Source organism: Sander lucioperca, chromosome 1 (assembly GCF_008315115.2).
Source record: "Sander lucioperca isolate FBNREF2018 chromosome 1, SLUC_FBN_1.2, whole genome shotgun sequence".
In the NCBI taxonomy this organism is placed as follows: Eukaryota; Metazoa; Chordata; class Actinopteri; order Perciformes; family Percidae; genus Sander; species Sander lucioperca.
In genome coordinates this window covers 52,271,417-52,290,058 of record NC_050173.1, presented here as the reverse complement: position 1 = coordinate 52,290,058, position 18,642 = coordinate 52,271,417, and the positions used below count along the sequence as shown (strand labels likewise).

Here is an 18,642-nt window from a genome sequence, read left to right as displayed (position 1 = left end):
GCACATTTCTTGGTCACTATCTTTCAGGCTCTGGTACAGGAAGATGATGTTCTCCTTCTTAATCAACTAAACTAAATCTATAAAGCTCTGTTTGGCTCTGTTGTTTTTCCAACCAGGGAAACGGCAGTTAATGGCCACACCTATTTGAATGTTAAACATTGCAGACATGGGCAGCAAGATCTGGAACCAGGCAATCATGATAGATGAATCAGCTCGAAAAAAATACTTCTGAATTTGTGGGTGTCATTTTATTGCAATGGTGGAATTTTTTAACAAAGCTCTTCAGCTGCTGTTGTAATGGTGACAAAGAATCATTAACTCTTTACTCTTCAGAAAATACAAACTACTACCAATTTGTAATGTGAGCATATACCAGACTTGTTCGTGTATAAATATGTACACCTAACTCATGACATGCCTAGCGCTTTTCCCGAATTGTCCACAAAATGATTCTTAAATTCACTCATATTCCACTAGACACTCTAAGGGCTTTTATCTTTTATATTGTTGGACTTGCCTTAATCAATATTCATTACAGTACAGAGGATCATCTCTTTGAAACAACCTACTTCCATCACTACAATCAACATCGACGTTTTTGTTATTTAAAGGTCCAATGTGTAGGAATTTCTCCCATCTAGCGTTGAGATCACATATCGCAATCAACTCTCTCGCACCACGCAGTTCAAAGTACGTATTACAGCTACGGTAGCCTTCACGCTTGGGCGAAGAAGAAGACTCCTGTTCCTGAAATTTGGATTTTGAGTATGTGTGGTCCTCCATGTTTCCTTCTTCAAACTCGCCGGGGCCGGGAAGCTACGATACCCATTAGCAGCATTAGCAGCACCTGTGAGTTTATCATGTGACAGCGAAAACGCGAAAGGCGGAACAGTATGTCCTGTATGTCCCTTACCGGATAATGTATTTCAAGATGGCGCATGAATGTGGAGCGTCTACCCCAGTTCATGCGAATGCAAATGTAAAATTTCAAGCCAATAGGAATACTTGGAATTGGTGGTGGTAAATATTTATGAAAAAGGACAAGTTTGTGAACGGGCAACACCGATTTTGATAATGAAGAACTAAACACGTTACAGACTGGACCTTTTAAAAAGACCAAAAATAACTTGAATTAGCAGGATTTCCTTGTAATGCATTTCAAATTCTATGTAAATTCTGCATTCCTATCAATTTTATATTACTGCTTAGCCTTAAAACCTTTTAAAGTATGACTATATTTAATAGGGGCGGTATCTTCATTTTAGCTTCTAACTTGTCCTGCACAATGTTCAAATATTTTCTTACATTTTTTGTGTCTTTTTATAGAAAAGCACATTAAAAAAAAAAAAAAAAAAAAAACTAAAACCTGTATTTTGGTATAGTCCACTGTTTAGACTAAAATTGAAATACAACAATGGGACGGTTGTGGTTAGGAAAAGAAGAACGGGGAAAGGAACAGTCACATGCAGGAGACGCCGACAACAACGGGACGGTTGTGGTTAGGAAGAGAATAACGCGGAAAGGAACTGCAACATGCCGGACGCGATCCCCGGTCTCCGGGGTGAAAGTCCTGTGTTGTTTGACCCATCCACCACCTCAACAAACCTCCCTGCGCGGATTTTCAGCTTCTCAATACCACTCGCTACCGTAATCGTTCTGTGATCACGAAATATGCTTCCCATTGAAATACATTACTTTAAAATTCGTTCTCACCACACGAAAATAAAGACATGAACGTGTCCTGTACACGAATCAATAGATTCAATAACGTGACCATTTCACGAACTGCCGTGAGACGGGGCTGAGACAAACCAGTGTGAGACAAATGCAGTTAGATAGTGATAAACTGGTGGAATGTAACTAATGTAATTGAAATACTCAAATGTACTTCTGGTGGAGGTTTGCTCCTCTCTACTGAAGCATTACATATTCATTATTTTTATCTTCTCAGGTTTAGGTCATTTCCCCCCAAACAATTACATTAAATTTGTCGTCCAATATGGCGATGACATGGGAACAAAAAGAAGAGAAAAAAACAAACCAAACAAAAAAAGGTATACCAACAGGCTTTTGATAAATGTTTGACAAGCCTTGGCTTGTGTACGACACATGAATGGCTTCATCTCTTTTTTTTTCCTCTGACTGAAGTAAACTAAATAAAAGTTGGCGCATTAACAAAAGAGCTCTGTTCCAAAAGACCTATTCATATAGATTTGTTTAGAGTTTGACTCCGGCAACAAATGAGCAGGTCTGTGACTTTAAGTGTTCCCAAATGTGAGCAACAAGATCAAACCTATTACACAGTCGACATGCAAAATGTCTAAGACTCGTATTTAGCCGTTCCGTGCCACCAGTCATGTTATGAAAAGCCCAGACTTTACATTTCTACATGACAAAAAAACAGTTTTCAACCCTGTAAACTGCTATGTCAACACAGACAAAGTATGGTGCTATGGTGTTTCAACGCTGGAGGTATTATGTATAGTATCAGGGCTTAAAAGACAAATGGACTGTGAAAATCTTCCCATCCTGTTGGATTCACTGTAGATGTTAATCAGGGCAGCTCACATGAATGATACTGACTGTCTGCCAACTTTTTGCAAAGTACGTGTCAGTGTATGTAGCTCCCGGCACCTGGCTCCATATCTATAGTATAGGCAGATTATTATAATTGGCTAATCTGTATTCAAACGCTGAAATCTATCTCAGGAGAGGAAGAGGGAGGTGGAGGGTGCTGGAAAGGTGAAAAGCGTGTGAAGAGAAAAACAGGCAGAGAGGGGAAAGACAAAGGAAGCAGAGATAGAGAGAGTGAGAGAGAGAGAGAGAGAGAGAGGAAAGGAAAGACACAAACACAGAGGAGTGAGAAAGTAAGAAAACAGTGAAAAGGAAAGGAAAGTGATAATGTTTCCACCAGGATCGCCTGTGTGAAATGGAAGTCAAAAGTCTCAGAGAGGGAGAGGAGATGAATGGAGGGGGTAAAGGAAGGAGCGTAGGTGTAAAAAGGGGATGGAGAAGCAGCATTCCTGACCGCACACTTACAGAACGGGACCAGAACGAGGGAAAGAAGTTAATCTGAAATCCAGATGCTTTACGGACCAACAGAGGGTCAAAACACACACACACACACACACACACACACACACACACACACACACACACATACAAAGTGCTCCATCCCTTCTCCTGCTCTCTTTCACAGACCTCGAGACCTCAGTGGCTTTACAAGTCAGCAAACATCCACAGGACTAAAGCATCAACTTAATACTTTTTTACTCCTGTTTTTCTTCTAAAACTGTGACTTTCCAGCCTGCAGTGAAAACTAAAGGACTTGTTTTGGGCTCTATTTTGTACTTACAACTGTTTATTCTTTCCCATTCTGGAGCCATTTCCAGGTGAGTCTCTTGTGGTCTCTATAATGAGAATGTGTTAAATGCTCCCAGATGTAAAAGTAACTTTAACAGAGGCTGTTGTTTGAATTAAGGTTTATGTTTTCTGTGCAGATCTGTGGTTTTAATACCGAAATGCTCATTTAAAAAAAAAAAACAAAAAAAAAAAAACTCTCCTCACATGTTGCAACATCTCGAATGTTTGCATAGATTAGGTCATTATCGAGAGTTAATTGACAGATGTTGATGTATGGCTGGTGATGACTAATTGTCATCATTATAAAAGTGTCAGTTAAATTATGTGAGGTCGTCTAATGAGTGTCAAAAGGTTGCAATAGTGACAGTTTTAGAGCCATAGATGTCTTTGCAACATCGAGGAATGCCATCCTGCTTTGAAATGTGATTTCAGACTGACTGTGTGGTTGGTGTCCCAGTAACTCATCTGTTGATTGACTTGTGTTCAGTAGAATTAGGAGAACAGTCCAGTGCTGTTTATTTAGTGCTGTCTTTGTCCTATTGGGAAAACTGTGAAAATAGAGCTGTTTTCAAAAGCTCTTGTACTTTTCTGATCTAAATGAAACCTATTTTGCCCACCGCAAAAAGGCTGCACAAAATTCTGATATTATGTTCATAGAGCATATGAAAATGCAAATATTTATGTTATATACTGTGCAACACATAAATCTCTGTCAAGCACAGCGTATTGCTGGGAAAGTTTGTTTACTTTAACCAGGTCTCTTGGCGATGTGCATTTCAGTCATATTGGTACCATTGAGCACTTCAGACAAACAGACGCTCTGTATAAATACTCTTAAGTATTTACTAGCTACATGCAGCTTTGTTTTAAGGGGCCAAACTTTCAGTTATAATAAGCTACAGGCAAAAGAGAGCTTGCCCGACTTTGCCTAGACAGTACAAAGCATTTTAGATTTACTTAAAAGCCACCTGAGCTTCTGTCTGTGCCACTGCAGCAAGCCATGCTAAAACTTTGAGAGATTTACAGCCAATACTTGGAAAGGAATTCTCAAAGGAATCTGCCCATTAAAAAGGTTAGGTGATTAATTTACATCCAGGTCAAAGTTTTTGTTTCTCATCCCATATAGTCGGTGTAAGTGAAAACAAAAAAAGGACATTTGTTCCATATTTTTACCCTTACAGTTTTTATAACGTCCATAAATAAAATAGACTTCTAAAACCAAATTGGACTCTTATTTACCCTCAGAAGTCTCTAAAGAATATGAAAATGTAACGTCACTATACCATAAACTAGACGTGGAATAAAGTGAGTCATGTAACTCCTCTGAATATTATAAACATAAATGTTCCAAAAATGTCTGTCAATCATAAAACATAGCTGTTCAACAAGATTGATATTCGATAGCACTCTTATGTTGAAAGAGATTTCTGAATGAGTATATATGGGCAGCACATTATATTACAGACTTGCATGCAAACATATGGGAATCATATTGTAGTCTTCTCTTGACATGTGTTATCTTGAATAGAGCAGCTGTGACTTGGCTGGCAGTCAGCGTAATGCTTTGGACATAAAGCTGTATTGGCCTCACTCAGACATTCTTAAAGGAATGCAGCATGTATTAAAGAGACTGGTTGGGCTTTTGATCAGGTTTTATTGATTTTTGATCTGGTTTTATTGATTAAGTATAGACACCAAAAATTGCCAAGAGTGGTTGGTAGATAATTGACTGGTGGTGCTGTGTGCAAGCGCCACATTGGCTTAACATGGTAATGTTCTTATTTACTGCAATTATTATTCCGGTTACACTAATGTGTTTTAGGCTGTGAGATATAGTATGTCTTGCTCGTGATAGGAACTGTATACTATAGTTGACTCTTAGTTCCTGTAGCCTACTTATGTGCTAGCATAAGCAATTCAAAACAGCTAGGTTCAAGCAGTCAAAAAACCTACCCAAAGCTCTTTATATTGTGGTAAAGTCTGTCTATTAGATCATAGCTTCATATTTGTCATAAACAAAAACTTCTACCTTTTCCTCCATTGATTAATATAGCATAGCAGGTGCAAAACACAGGTGTAATTAACACCATTAACGATGGCTGGGACTGGGACACAATAGAAGAGTTATCAAGTGTTACACTTGTGCTTTTTTCCTGCCATGACAAGTCAAAATGTCTGCCAAGAAAAGGCCTATTGAACAGCAGACATGGCATAGACTAGAGCATTTGCTCAAAATCTTACTTTTTTTTTAATTTGAGACACTTAAAACAAGGTCCTCCAACAGTGTGAGGTGCAGTGTTAGCGAATAAAAAGGTAAGTGCCTAAAGTGCACTAGCTGCATGCTACACTTAAATCACATTGACGAAAATGCAAATGATGCTTAAAATATCTCCTGAACTTCCGTTAACTAGTAGTAGGAAGCTAGAAAGAATTGGGAAATCTGGAATTTTATTAACCTGGGTCCTATTGTCATATATTTTGCTAAATAAGGTTAGCTAACATTCACCACCATTAATGTAGACATTAGCAAAAATACAAGTGTTGGCTAACCATGTGCTAGCTTCTTATGTTCTGAACTATTGCTGTAGTATAGTTATAGTAGGCCACACTCTATATGCTAGCAGTTCAGCACACACTTTTCTGAATGATAATAATGGAAGGTAACAGCTTACAGGACTTCCACAACAATACTATAACATAATAGCTACTAGTAACGTTAGCTAGTCTATATCTAAAGCAGCTTCTGGTTGCTTACAAACCTAGGCGAAGTTACCAGATGATGTCATGATGATGCAAATGTACATATAAAAGTAGAAATTAAACTGGTTATTAAAGGGAACCTATTTCTCATTGTTGTAGTTTGGCTACTATAACTTAGCATACCATTATCCTATTCACCACCATCATTGTAGACATTGTCAGCACAAGCACTGCACTGGAAACAGCTTCAACAATGAGGCCAATTAAATACAAAGCCAGTTGAGCATCCCAGGCCTTCCCATGTTGAACACCGAACTTCCGAACTTAATTCATTCTAATGAAAACTATTTGCTAGAAAATTACTGCCAGCTGTTTCAATTAAAGCTTTTAGCAAGGGCAACACTATCTCTTCAGTTGATCAAATTTAGTTTCTCGTAATGTAAAGACGCTAAGCACCAAAGTCTATTTAGCTCCATTGTACTGGGGTAGAACAAAAACCTTGGCCAGTGAAACCAAAGCTAACTGAATGGTTAGATACCACCGGGCATAAGTGGAAAATATCAGCTTATCAGCCAAATATTGCCAGTTACTTATGTCACTTACTGTCTTCTTTTTGTTTTTGCTTCACATAATCCTGCTATCATTCAACATATTATATGCTAAAATTGTAGATAAAGATCCAATGATCTACTGGGACGGTTTCTATGTTCTGTACTACAAGTTCAGTATATTCATTTATGGCAGAGATCTTCAACAGGGGGTCCAGGACCCCTAGGGGGTTCCTCAAAGTTACTGCAGGGGGGCCTCCAAATTATTGTCAAATAAAATAAAAAAAAAAATTAAAAAAAGTTAATTAAAACGTTTTAACATAATTCTAACATATTATTAGCAAATATAAACTCACTGATGATAGGCTTACTGGTCTAAAGGTAAGGTAGTCTCTAAGATAGCCACCCACAGATACAGTTAATCGTAAAGATTCACTATGCCACATGTATGTGTAACATTAAAATCATGCCAACAATTATTATTTTAATAGCTTAGTATTCTATGCAAAAAAGGTATGTATAAAGGCTTTAGGTTGCCCTACATGTTATTGTAGGCCCAGTTTAATATGCAACTTCATTTTATACAACATATGTAGTATATATCTTTCAGTTAAGGGGTCCTTGGCTTAAAAAAACGTATAGGTATAGTACGGCCTTGCATAGTTCAGTCACTGCACATGTTTAAAAGTACAACACAGAAGAATTGGATGATAGTAAGATGGAAAGAAAGCCCATATGGAAAGAAACAAAGGAGTGAAGGATGAATTGCGGCAGGACTTAAGGAGTATAGGCGCCATGTACCAGTGAGCATATGATTTTGATAAGAAGGAGGTCAGACAATGTAGTGCTTTGGCTCTTTTTCTGGAAGTACTTTATCTCTGTCTAGAAGAGTCTGGGAGGAGTAAGTGAATTGTACAGGAAAACCCTTTTATCATCTCCTCATCTGTTTTCCCTTTATATTCTGCTGTCTTCTCCTCTGTCATACCTCTCTTCCCTTCCTTTCCTCTCTCTGTCCCACCGTTTTTTTACCTTTTCCTCTCATTTCCTTTCCTGTGTCTCCAAAGTGCTAACACTGGAGAGCTGGTAAAGCCATTAGTGGAGAGCAGGAGCAGAGAACCAACTGGCTGACAGCGTTTACCTGTGATCAGGATAACCCTTGATACAGGAGGCTGACTGAATGGACACCTTTATTGCTCTGTAAAGTCAAGGTAAGAGCTGTTGCAGCAACAGTCTTACCTGAGACATACTATAAGTGAGGGTCGCTGAACAGCTGTGTGTAACACCTTATAAAATGCATCCAATATCCTTTCAACATGTCGTTTAAGTTATAGAACTGATGACCACATTTACACAGACAATTTGGGACATTCATTGTGCGCCATTGGTATATCCCAATGTCAGATACATGGCTTTTTAACAATGTTAAGCTTGAGTTTTTATGATCTTGGAAACAAGGTGGCAAAGTAATTATAGACCTGAGGCCAAACGTTCATGCTCTTGTGACACAAAGCATCCCTCCTGCTGCTGGAGTATCATTGACCACAACAATGAGCTTCTGTTCTGTAGTTGATCCTGACCTATGATCCCCCTGTGGAGGAAGCAAGAGGAGAGAGGATTTCCCACTGTGGATCAATAAATATTAATCATATTGGTTGTTAATGCACATACACGCAGTGAGTGCTCATAATTTGAGCGTGAAAGTTTGTTTTTGACATTGTACATAGCAGTTTGACAAAACAAAATCAACTGAAAGCTGCACTCATATATATTTAAGATTAACAATGGTTCAAATGAAAAAGGTTTTGCCCATAGTGACGAACCAATGGAGAATTATCATTTGACTACAGTTCCCCTCAGCTCTACTGAGCTTTTAAGTTTTTCAGCTCACTGTTTTGGTTTACCGGTAGACAGTAGTACTATATAGTGCCCAGCACCAAATGTCAGTCTGACAAAGTTGACTACTAGCTAACGTTTAGATAGCGATTAGCGGATTAAAAAAACCCAGATATGTTTCTCCGGAGTTGATGGAGACCAAAAACAGAGCTAAAAAGAGAGTAAATATTAAACTGGAAAGTTATAATGAGACAATGTTGTGTTTACAGCATGTTTCCACTGCCCCCAACTGGCCAAATCAGTTAATGGAGGTAAGCTTTTTTTCAAATGAAAAGCTCAAGAAAAACTAGTAGATGGACCTTATATTAACATTGTCAAATTTTAGGAATGATAGTGTCCCTCGGTTGGTCCTCTACTTTGGAACAGACTGAAATATCTCAACTGTCTCCATAAAGATTTGCCAATTGTTACAATGCTAAGCTATCGTAGGCTTGTTGAACACAAGTAACATCAATACCCCTGTTTCCTTTTCCATGCGTGATGCATTTAACGTGAGAGTGAGACCTAAAGTGGCCTGGATGAGTTTATACTTTCCTACCTAAGAGGGGTTGTGCTGTGTTAAACTGACTCACCCTGCCGGTGTTTCAATTCGCGCTCCTGAGCCAGGCCGTCTTCAGCGACCTCTGCTCCGGGTCTGCTTTCCAGCGTCCTTCAAAAGTTGTGTTGTGGTAATCAAGAAGCAAGACTTTATGTCCGACTTAGGATGAATTGTCATTATTTTGGTGACTTTTCATCTAGTGCCATCATCAGGTCAAAATTGTAATTTGTCCAACACTACAACCTGACAAATGTTGCTAACATGCTAAACTAAGATGGTTAACATGGTGAACATTACAATCGCTATTTGCATGTTAGCAAGCCTCGCAAAGCTACTAGCGTGGCTGTAGACTTAGTCTTGTTGTAAGTCAAACAACGTGAAAAAACAGTAGGCTAAATAGAATTCCCATTCACTCTGAAATCATCACATCTTCATATTGCAAAGCCAACGTGCGTGTGTGTGTGTGTGTGTGTGTGTGTGTGTGTGTGTGTGTGTGTGTGTGTGTGTGTGTGTGTGTGATAATGAATATCAATAGCACATCGTGATCCAGGTCAAACTGGCACTTTCCTTCTGTCTTTCTGCCACAGATGTCAAACGCATGCACACACACACACACACACACACACACACACACACACACACACACACACACACACACACACACACAGCTGTTAGGTGAATTAGCCCCTCTGCGAGGAGAGAACACAGAGAAAGAAGAGGAAGCCAGAAACCCCAAACTAGCCTCTAATGACTTCAAAATATGTATGTGTGTGTTGTTTGGTTCTACCTGTGAATGCTTGTCTTTCTCTCCCTCCACCCATTCCTCTCTCCCCTCTGAGTTTGGTAACTGTGTTTGTGTGTGTAATGTCATGAAAGGAGCAGGTTAACATTTAAATCAACATAGTGAGTGCCAAACCACCTGGGTGTGTGTGTGTGTGTGTGTGTGTGTGTGTGTGTGTGTGTGTAATTGGTATGTAATGTCATGAAAGGAGCATGTTAACATTTAAATTAACATAGTGAGTGCCAAACCACCTGGCACTGTAGAAAACCACAACTGCCAATGTTAAGTGGTTATTTTCCACTCTTGTGTTGTGTTGGATTCTACAGTATGAGTTTGCACTACCAGAGTGTGACTTTGCGTAATTAGTCCTCAGTGCTGATGGATGATGTGTCTATTTTGTGTGTCTTCAACTAAACATATATTCCTTTGGACAAGATTATGTTGGATAAAAGAAGATTTACACTCTGCTGAGTCCCCCCCAAGTAAAGGTGTAGTGAAGACGGGCAGGATTTAATCGAGTGTTTAAACCTCTCTGACGTGTTTTATCAACCTGGAGGGCGAAAAGTTTTGTGTTAGGAGAGCTGCTACAGTTGTCAACTTACTCAGTGTTTTATCACAGCTCTCACTTTCTCTCTGTCTTGCTAATGCTATCACATTTCTTTCTTTCTTTCTTTCTTTCTTTCTTTCTTTCTTTCTTTCTTTCTTTCTTTCTTTCCTCAACTTACATTTGCAGGTGTACCAGCTTGGGCATGTGTAAAGTAGTTATTGATGTTCTGCATTTTGCTAGTCCTTATGTAAATTTTCTCTTTCATCATGTCTAATCTAATAAAAAAAATAAATCTGGGAGTTAGTTATTGCCGTTTGAAGAACTCATCTGGTGTCAAAAGATGAAGTATCAGCTGAATATATGGGTGCATAGATGTGTATACAATAAGGCCCCGTGCTTGTGAATGTGGAACTTGTTTAATATAGGTAATATCTAAAGATGTTAACTTGCAAAATACTAATAGGAACAGAGGAAATATTAACAATGGATCACATGACTACTTATAAGTGAAAGGGGTCACTCAGTGATAAACGCACACATAAATATCACCCAAGTCCCTCATCTCTATGACGATTTTTGGCCTCATTTAGCTCATCATTTTGATTTTACGGCCTGCCACTTTACTATTTTGGTACAAAGTCAATGGCGGTTCGGGGGGGGGGGGTGGGGACACAGACTGACCACTATTTGAAATGGTCTAGAACCGACACTGTATAAAGTTAGCTAGTTAGTGAACTTAGTGGAGCATTTAGCAGCTGGTCAGATATTTCCCTCAAGAGATGTTGGAGACCAAAAAAACATGCAAATGAATTTAGCTCTGTATCTGCTGGATGTGTAAACCTAATTTTAACTTTTAACTTTTGACTGTATTGTCCCATCCACCTGTCCATTCTATAAACTGCTTATCCTGATCAGGGTTACGAGGGGCTGGAGCCCATCTCATTATGCAGTGGTTAACAGGTATAGTAGAGTAGACCTTGCACAGGTTGCTAGTGGGTCACTTCCTGTACCATCATCATCTACTGTGCACATGGATCAATAGCAATATGACTATACTGAGTCAGCGGTCCATCAGGTACATTAAAAAATACAATCCACTACTTCAGCCCTGAAATAAATCCTATCTATGTCACAGCATGTTTAGTTTTTGTTGACAAATGTGTATATCTAAATCACTTCATCCCCTCCTGCAGGTGTTTCAATGACGTAAGCGGTCAGACAGCCATCCAGTCATGGCGCTGTGGTGGTGCGCCAACATCTTCTGCAGGTTGGCTGCAGCGTGGTTTCCCCTGCTCTTCTCATCACTGCTATGGCAAACGGTAATATATATATATATATATATATATATATATATATATGCATAAATGTATACATTGATTTGAATATATCTTGATGGAATTGGGCACAAGAGAGCACAATGTTAAAGGAGAATTCCGGTCAATTTCAACACGTAGCTCTGTTGTTTGGAAATTTGGAGTGCTGGCAGTAGCAAAAAAACCAAAAACAATCGGTGCTGCCTACACCGTGTTATCCCCCTGCTAGCGTTAGCACCCAACAGGCTTAAACAGGGCAAGTTTTAAACGTGTTTTAAACGTGTTTTAAGCCTCTAAACATGCTCGAAATGTCATTACAAGTGCCTATCCATGTGCAGTGATTCCTTCTGAGTGAACACAGTGAATCTGACTGCAGTAGATGTGACAGAAAGGCATAAAAGTTGTGTTAATCCAGCCAGTGCACATACCTCTGTTTATTTCCTGTTTTCTGGTCAAGTCCACAGTAGTCGATTGTCGAACTCATACAATCCAATATTCCAGTCAAATTTGCTGTGTTCCCTCGGAAGGAATCATTGCATATGGGTAGGCACTTGTAATGACATTTCGAGCATGTTTAGAGGCTAAAAACACGTTTAAAACTTGCCCTGTTTCAGCCTCCTGGGTGCTAACTCTAGCAGGGGGATAACACGGTGTAGGCAACACCGATTGTTTTCATTTTTCTCGCTACTGACAGCACTCCAAATTTCCAAAAAACAGAGCTACATGTTGAAATCAACCGGAATTCTCCTTTAATACACCTGGTGTATTTTATGTAAGCCACAAGTCGATTCCCTCCACTTAATATTGATCTCTGTCCAAACTGTCTGTCAGTGCCTACACAGGTCTGAACTCATTTGTTTGTTTCTCCTTCTCATCTTTTCTGAATTTGCCTCTGCTGCTCACTGCTTTCTCATACCTTCCCTCATTTATCTTCTCTGCTCTCTTTTATTTCATTCCTACCCTTCTCCATTCGATTGCTTTCTGTTGTTAACCATTCCTCTCATCCTATTGGCCCTTTCTTCTTCCTCCTCTCCTCTCTGTAGATCTCCCCCATACATGCCATCCCATCCTGCCCCCGGAGCTGTAGCTGTCCCGGCGTCAAAGAGGTCCACTGTACGTTCAGACACCTCACCACCATACCAAAAACCTTTCCTAAAAACACAGAGAGACTCAACCTCGGGTAAGACTCAATCACTTGCACACTGAAGCATTGAGACATTGTCATCAATGGCAGCCCATGGGGAAGAAAACCAAACCCTCTACAGGAAGTAGTGCGGAATGTGGAGTAGGTGATTTTTCAGAGAAGTGTTTTCTTAGGCTAACCAATATCCAACACTGCCTCTAATAACTCACAAACCAAAATGCTGAGGCAAGGGCTTTTTAGTTGTTGAGGCTGTTCTTTTGTATGCCATGGATACAACAGAGGAATTACTCTCTTGCCTTAAAGGGTGGGATCATGAAAACATATTGCTGCTTGCCATCGGTTTATCATACGTTAACCTTCATTAAGAACAGAAGGAGCCAGTTTTACACCAGAGAGCGCAGTCTCATCAATGAGCGAAATAACACCTAGCCCATGGTACATTTAATTTGACATCTGCTTTAAACACAGAAGATAAGGGCTTAGCACCAGCATTTGCTGAACTGACTCTGGAGGTGATAAATCTCCTGATCACTTCCATGTGGACAGAGCTTTCACTGCCCTCCAGCACAGCGGAAAAATAGCCCTGCCACTGTTTTGTATATAACAAACTGCCTTGTCTAATAATTGGCTCCAAACAATACATATTTACATGGCAAACTACTTGGCAAGCACGGCCAGAGCTACAGCATTGTTCACAGGAGGCGTTCCCATTTGTATGTGGGGCTCTATTGTGGGAACAGCAATCACTGCATTTCAGCTGCATTGCATTTGGGCTTTAGCTCTCCAGCTCTTCATGACTGGATAGAATACTGTGATGTAATAAAGCATTTGAGTTGGTAAAAAGCTACAATGCGGTGCCAAGCTACAGTCCATAGGAGGTAAACTGTCTCCATATACAGTACAGTGGGAACAGTAATGTTGGAGCTATTAGTAATTTCTAGATCATCTCTTGGTCTTGAACTACAACAGAATGCTATACTGTTTTATAAAGCCAGCATTACACTGCTGGGACTACATTAGGAAAGGTTTGGCAACAGCAAGCGTTTAGAATTAGAATTAAATTACAACACCACCTTCAGGTCCAATTGAATAAAGAAACAGATTCCTACAGCTATAGAGCCTTCTCGCATTTGTTTTATGTATCTGATCTTAAGACATATTGCAGAGTGGAAAGGAAACCCATACAGCACATGTAAACAGACACATGGCATATATCATTGCACCACATAATAAAAAAGTTACAAAATGGACACTACATGATTTCCACATGGCAGCAAGTGAGAGGCTGATTCCACATTTCTATCCACTACTTTTGACCAATTGCTAGACTCTCCAGAACAGCAACTGTATACAGCAGGCCTATCAAGCTTTGGCTGTCTCTACTTTGAAGCAGTGTGGGGTTACTCCATAAAGGATATGGAGGATGGCGTCTTTTTTTAGCCTGTCAAAAACCATAAACACAAGAGAAAAAGTGTAAGGAATGGAAAAAAAGACTGTTTGTCTCATGCACGCTGAAAGTGCGCTCAGCCTTGCAGCCGATTTTGTCCAGTTGCCACTCGCAGTATTGCAACAGAAAATTCCCCTGCGACCCAAAAAGCATTTTTTCCCATAAGCCACCATTGTAAAACTGTTGACAGGAAACCTCGAAATGCAAACAAGATTGGTTATGACTCCTTCTATTATGACTTTTTAATCCATGGACTTTTTATATTTTAAAAACTTCCCTCAAACCGAGAAAAGTGATTAAAAGCCTGTATGTCACTACAATGTAAAGTCTATGGGCCGAGCGGGAACTCGTGGCCGGGAACTAGTGGCCGTATACCACAGAAGTAAACCCGGAAGCTTCCGAACTTTTTGCCGTATGCACCAGGCGAGCAACTCCATTGAACTTAATAGGCGCCATTTTGGGATCTGGTATCCAGTTATTAGTTTACATCCATGATTTGTCTGCTCTAATGTAAGCTACAAACATTAGCATATCCAGCTAACTGCTAACTAGCTTATTATCTGCAGTAGTAAAGCTAACCAAGGGTTATTTCATACTACATTATTTTGTGGAGTTATGTTAAAGAAAACCATTAATGGTTCAATTCCCCATACGGACCAAAGTACGTTGTTGGACTGGTAGCTGGAGAGGTTCCAGTTCACCTCCTGGGCACTGCCAAGGTGCTCTTGAGCAAGGCACCGAACCCCCAACTGCCCCCTGTCCATCGACAACTGCAGCCCCCTCACTCTGACATCTCTCCATCTGTGCATGTATAGGTACTGAGCGTGTGTGTGTATTTCAGGCCTGTGTATAATGTGTATTCTAACAGAGTGAAAACATTGTACTTTCCCTTGCAGGATTAATAAAGTATAAATTATTATTATTATTATTATTATTAAAGTGCCCATATTATGCTCATTTTCAGGTTCATAATTGTATTTAGAGGTTATATCAGAATAGGTTTACATGGTTTAATTTTCAAAAAACACCATATTTTTGTTGTACTGCACATTGCAGCAGCTCCTCTTTTCACCCTGTGTGTTGAGCTCTCTGTTTTAGCTACAGAGTGAGGCATCACACTTCTGTTCCATCTTTGTTGGGAGTCGCACATGCGCAGTAGCTAGGTAAGGATCACATCAGCTAGCTAGCTGTTTCTCCAACTTCAGTCAGTACAAGGCAGGATTAGCCGGGAGACTTCTTCTAAACGAGGGCGCACTTCCAACTTTGCGTGGAATACCTGCAGAACAGGGACATGGAAGTAGTTCTTTTGTAGATTATGGTGAACTCGTGTGTGTGTTGTAGCAGTGTTTTGCCATTGAGAACGAGCTAACCGCTAGCATGCTAGCGATTAGCCCCTTTCGGCTAGTGACGTAGAAAGCCGTGCAGATTTTGAACAGCTCACCCAGAGACTGAAGGCAGGACACGTTCAGAAACCGTATCTCACTCAAAACAGCATGGATGTTTTTTTTTCAAAGTTTGTATGCGTATAGAAGCACCAGAGACACCAAATAACACCCCAAATACCAGAAAAAGTGATTTTTTTCATAATATGGGCACTTTAAAGGGACAGTTCACCCCAAAATCTAAAGTACATATTTTTCCTCTTGCCTGTAGTGCTAATTATCAGAGATTTAGGTGTGAGTGGTCTAGTGTTGGAGATATCGGCCGTAGCGATGTCTGCCTTCTATCCAGTGTAATGGAACTAGATGGCACTCGGCTTGTGGTGCTCAAAAAAAATACAATGATACTAAAAATACGAAAAAAGGTTTAAGTCGCCATCATCGCTGTAAACAGCGAGTGGCTTTGTGACAGCTTGGCACGCATAGCAACAGTAACTAAGAGGGGTGAGGCTTCGGGAACAGTCAATTACAAAACTGAACACACTGCTGTCACTGCTACTTACCCTCATTGATTTTAAATGTTTGATGTTTCACTTGTGTATGTATATTTCAAAGGAACAAAGGGAATTTTTCAAGGACACTTCAGCAGAGCAGACATTTGGAAGGGGATCAAACCTTTAAGTAACTAACAGGCTCTTACTTTCTAAACATGAGACCACCCTGCTAACTGGGGTCCAGACCAGGGGGATTTAGTCTCTAATTCAAAACTGTTGGTATATGTTCACACCAGGCATGTTTGGAGTGTGTTATGTACAGTCTAGGGCCTGTTTTCCTTTAGTTTGGAGCAATGGGCTTTGAATTTAAAAATAAACTGCTCTAATAAATACAGGCATCCATACTCTTTCAAAAGAACTGCTGTGCTGATTGTTCAGTGGCGTGGAGGATGGTATGGACCACCTAAGCACCTGGCATAGTATTTCTTCAGGCGCTCTGTCATGATAAGGTAATGATGTATTATGGAAAACGGCGCATACAAGTCTGCCATGATTAAAGTTGTAATCAAATAAACGTTCTCTAGGGATCTCTAATTGCAAGTTCTGTCCCATTGGGAGTGCATGTAATATTTGGTTGCCATGTCTAATTCACTTGGCTGCTGAAACTTACAATTTACATACAGAAGTGCAACAAAGGAAACTGGACTGACAACAATAAAGTAAAGGCAGTTTTACAGTTACAGCCTTGGTACACTTCAAGCTAAGTGCTTGGCATGCTCGTCTAACCGCTTCTGAAACCCCCCTGCACTTTTCACCATGTCTGACTTTGGAGTGCTGTGTCCAAATTTTTGTGTACCATGTGTACCATGAAATGTATTCTGCGAAAGCTTGTAACTACTGTATGCTGATGAAATGCAAAATTGTTACGGTATAAAATCAAAGCGCAAACACTGCCAGGGTTCGAAGTTCAGTTAACATTAAAAATTGAGCGTCAGTTCTGGCAGGCCAGACACTGCTAACTGCTAGCGGCCAACAACACGGTAGCATCAGCCGAGCTGCATCAGCCGAGCTGCATCAGCCGAGCTGCAGCAGCCGATCTGCATCAGCTGGTCAACTCCCCTCACTGCTAAATGGCTACTTAAAGCTGCTTTATGCTCCTAACTGCTCGCTGCTCACATCTATGCTACCCACCTCCTCCCCAGCTCCACCTTGTCGTGTATAACGTGACATACGCTTCTATGTCATCGTTGCTGCTCTGTTCATATGGGGGATAGTTTAGCTCTCTCAGTCTTAAACTGTGTGAGCGTGCCCTAATGTTACTACTGCTGTCAGGGGACTCCTCTGAACAGAGCCATACCGCCAAATTTAATTCGTAATTTATTCAATAAAATTTCTTAAAGCATTATTATTGTCTGCGTTGTTCTTGACTTAATGGACCTGACAGAACTATGTGCATCATGGTACTGAAAGACAATCTAGATGATTGTGACCACCAGATTATATATTGTGAGCTGGCTGTTTTATTGATGGAGTGGAAAACCGCAGAATCTCCCTAATGAGTTCAATAGGGCAGGGATAACTGCTCCCATGGATACTGGTGTTTTGCACACTGACAACAGGATTAGTATACTGTCCTGATTCCTGTTCTTGGAAGGCCTGACTAACTCTCATACACTGAAAACCTGTCAGTACACCCTGTCAATAGATAAGGCATTTACTGTTCTATACTGTACTTTGCAATCAGTTTGACTCTTGAAATGTCTGCTGTAATGTGCTGAAACCTGAAGACTTCAAGGAAGGTTTTTCTAATATTTATTTGTATTTTGATTGCTGATATAATTATCTACTGGGGCAATATGCACATAGACCCTTGCTGCTGTGTTACGTTAATGTTGTTTACAAGAGGACAAACCTAATAAGAAATACTGAATTTCTAAACGCACGCTGGGCGAATGCCTACTGTACATTGATGCTAACAAGAAGGTTGTGAAGTAGATGCAGCATGGTAATTATTGGTGTGTGTGTGTTTCCTCTGACTAATGATGAAATATCTGCGGGTCAAAGGTTACCTGGGGTCTAGCTGTGATCCCTCTTTCCTTCTTTTCATCCATTCGTTCCAGATCTCTTTCCCCCTCGTCATTTGAAAGGTCACATTGCCCAGACACACACGCAAGCACTGACTGTTAACTAATATTAGTTTCCTATCCCTCTGACCCGCCTTATGACCCTCTCTTACTCTTTCATCCCAGTAACTGGTTCTGTTTCTCTTCTCTCTCTAACAGTTATAACAGCCTGACGGAGTTGGACGGGTCAGAATTCAGGTCACTGCGGCAACTGGAAATGCTCATGTTGCACGGCAACGACATAAGCACAATCCACCCTGGGGCGTTTTACAACCTGAGGTCACTACAGGTAGGGGTTGTGTTTGTGTGTGTGTATTCTGGTAATACTATATTATTAAAACTTAACTTCTCGAAATGTCTCTTTAAAATCAG

At 40.2% G+C, this 18,642-nt stretch overlaps 1 protein-coding gene across 2 annotated transcripts in view; it reads left to right on the top strand.

Annotated features, from left to right (window-relative positions):
- The first annotated feature begins 2,831 nt into the window (after positions 1 to 2,831).
- si:ch211-159i8.4 (matrix-remodeling-associated protein 5) overlaps positions 2,832 to 18,642 on the top strand; it is a 34,929-nt gene continuing 19,118 nt past the window's right edge. For both annotated transcript variants that reach the window (XM_036005830.1, XM_031280198.2), the window contains exons 1-4: positions 2,832 to 3,392; positions 11,564 to 11,689; positions 12,727 to 12,863; positions 18,430 to 18,559. In XM_036005830.1, the coding sequence (XP_035861723.1) occupies positions 11,603 to 11,689; positions 12,727 to 12,863; positions 18,430 to 18,559 (354 nt within the window). In that variant the 5' untranslated portion in view covers positions 2,832 to 3,392; positions 11,564 to 11,602. The remainder of the gene's footprint in view (positions 3,393 to 11,563; positions 11,690 to 12,726; positions 12,864 to 18,429; positions 18,560 to 18,642) is intronic.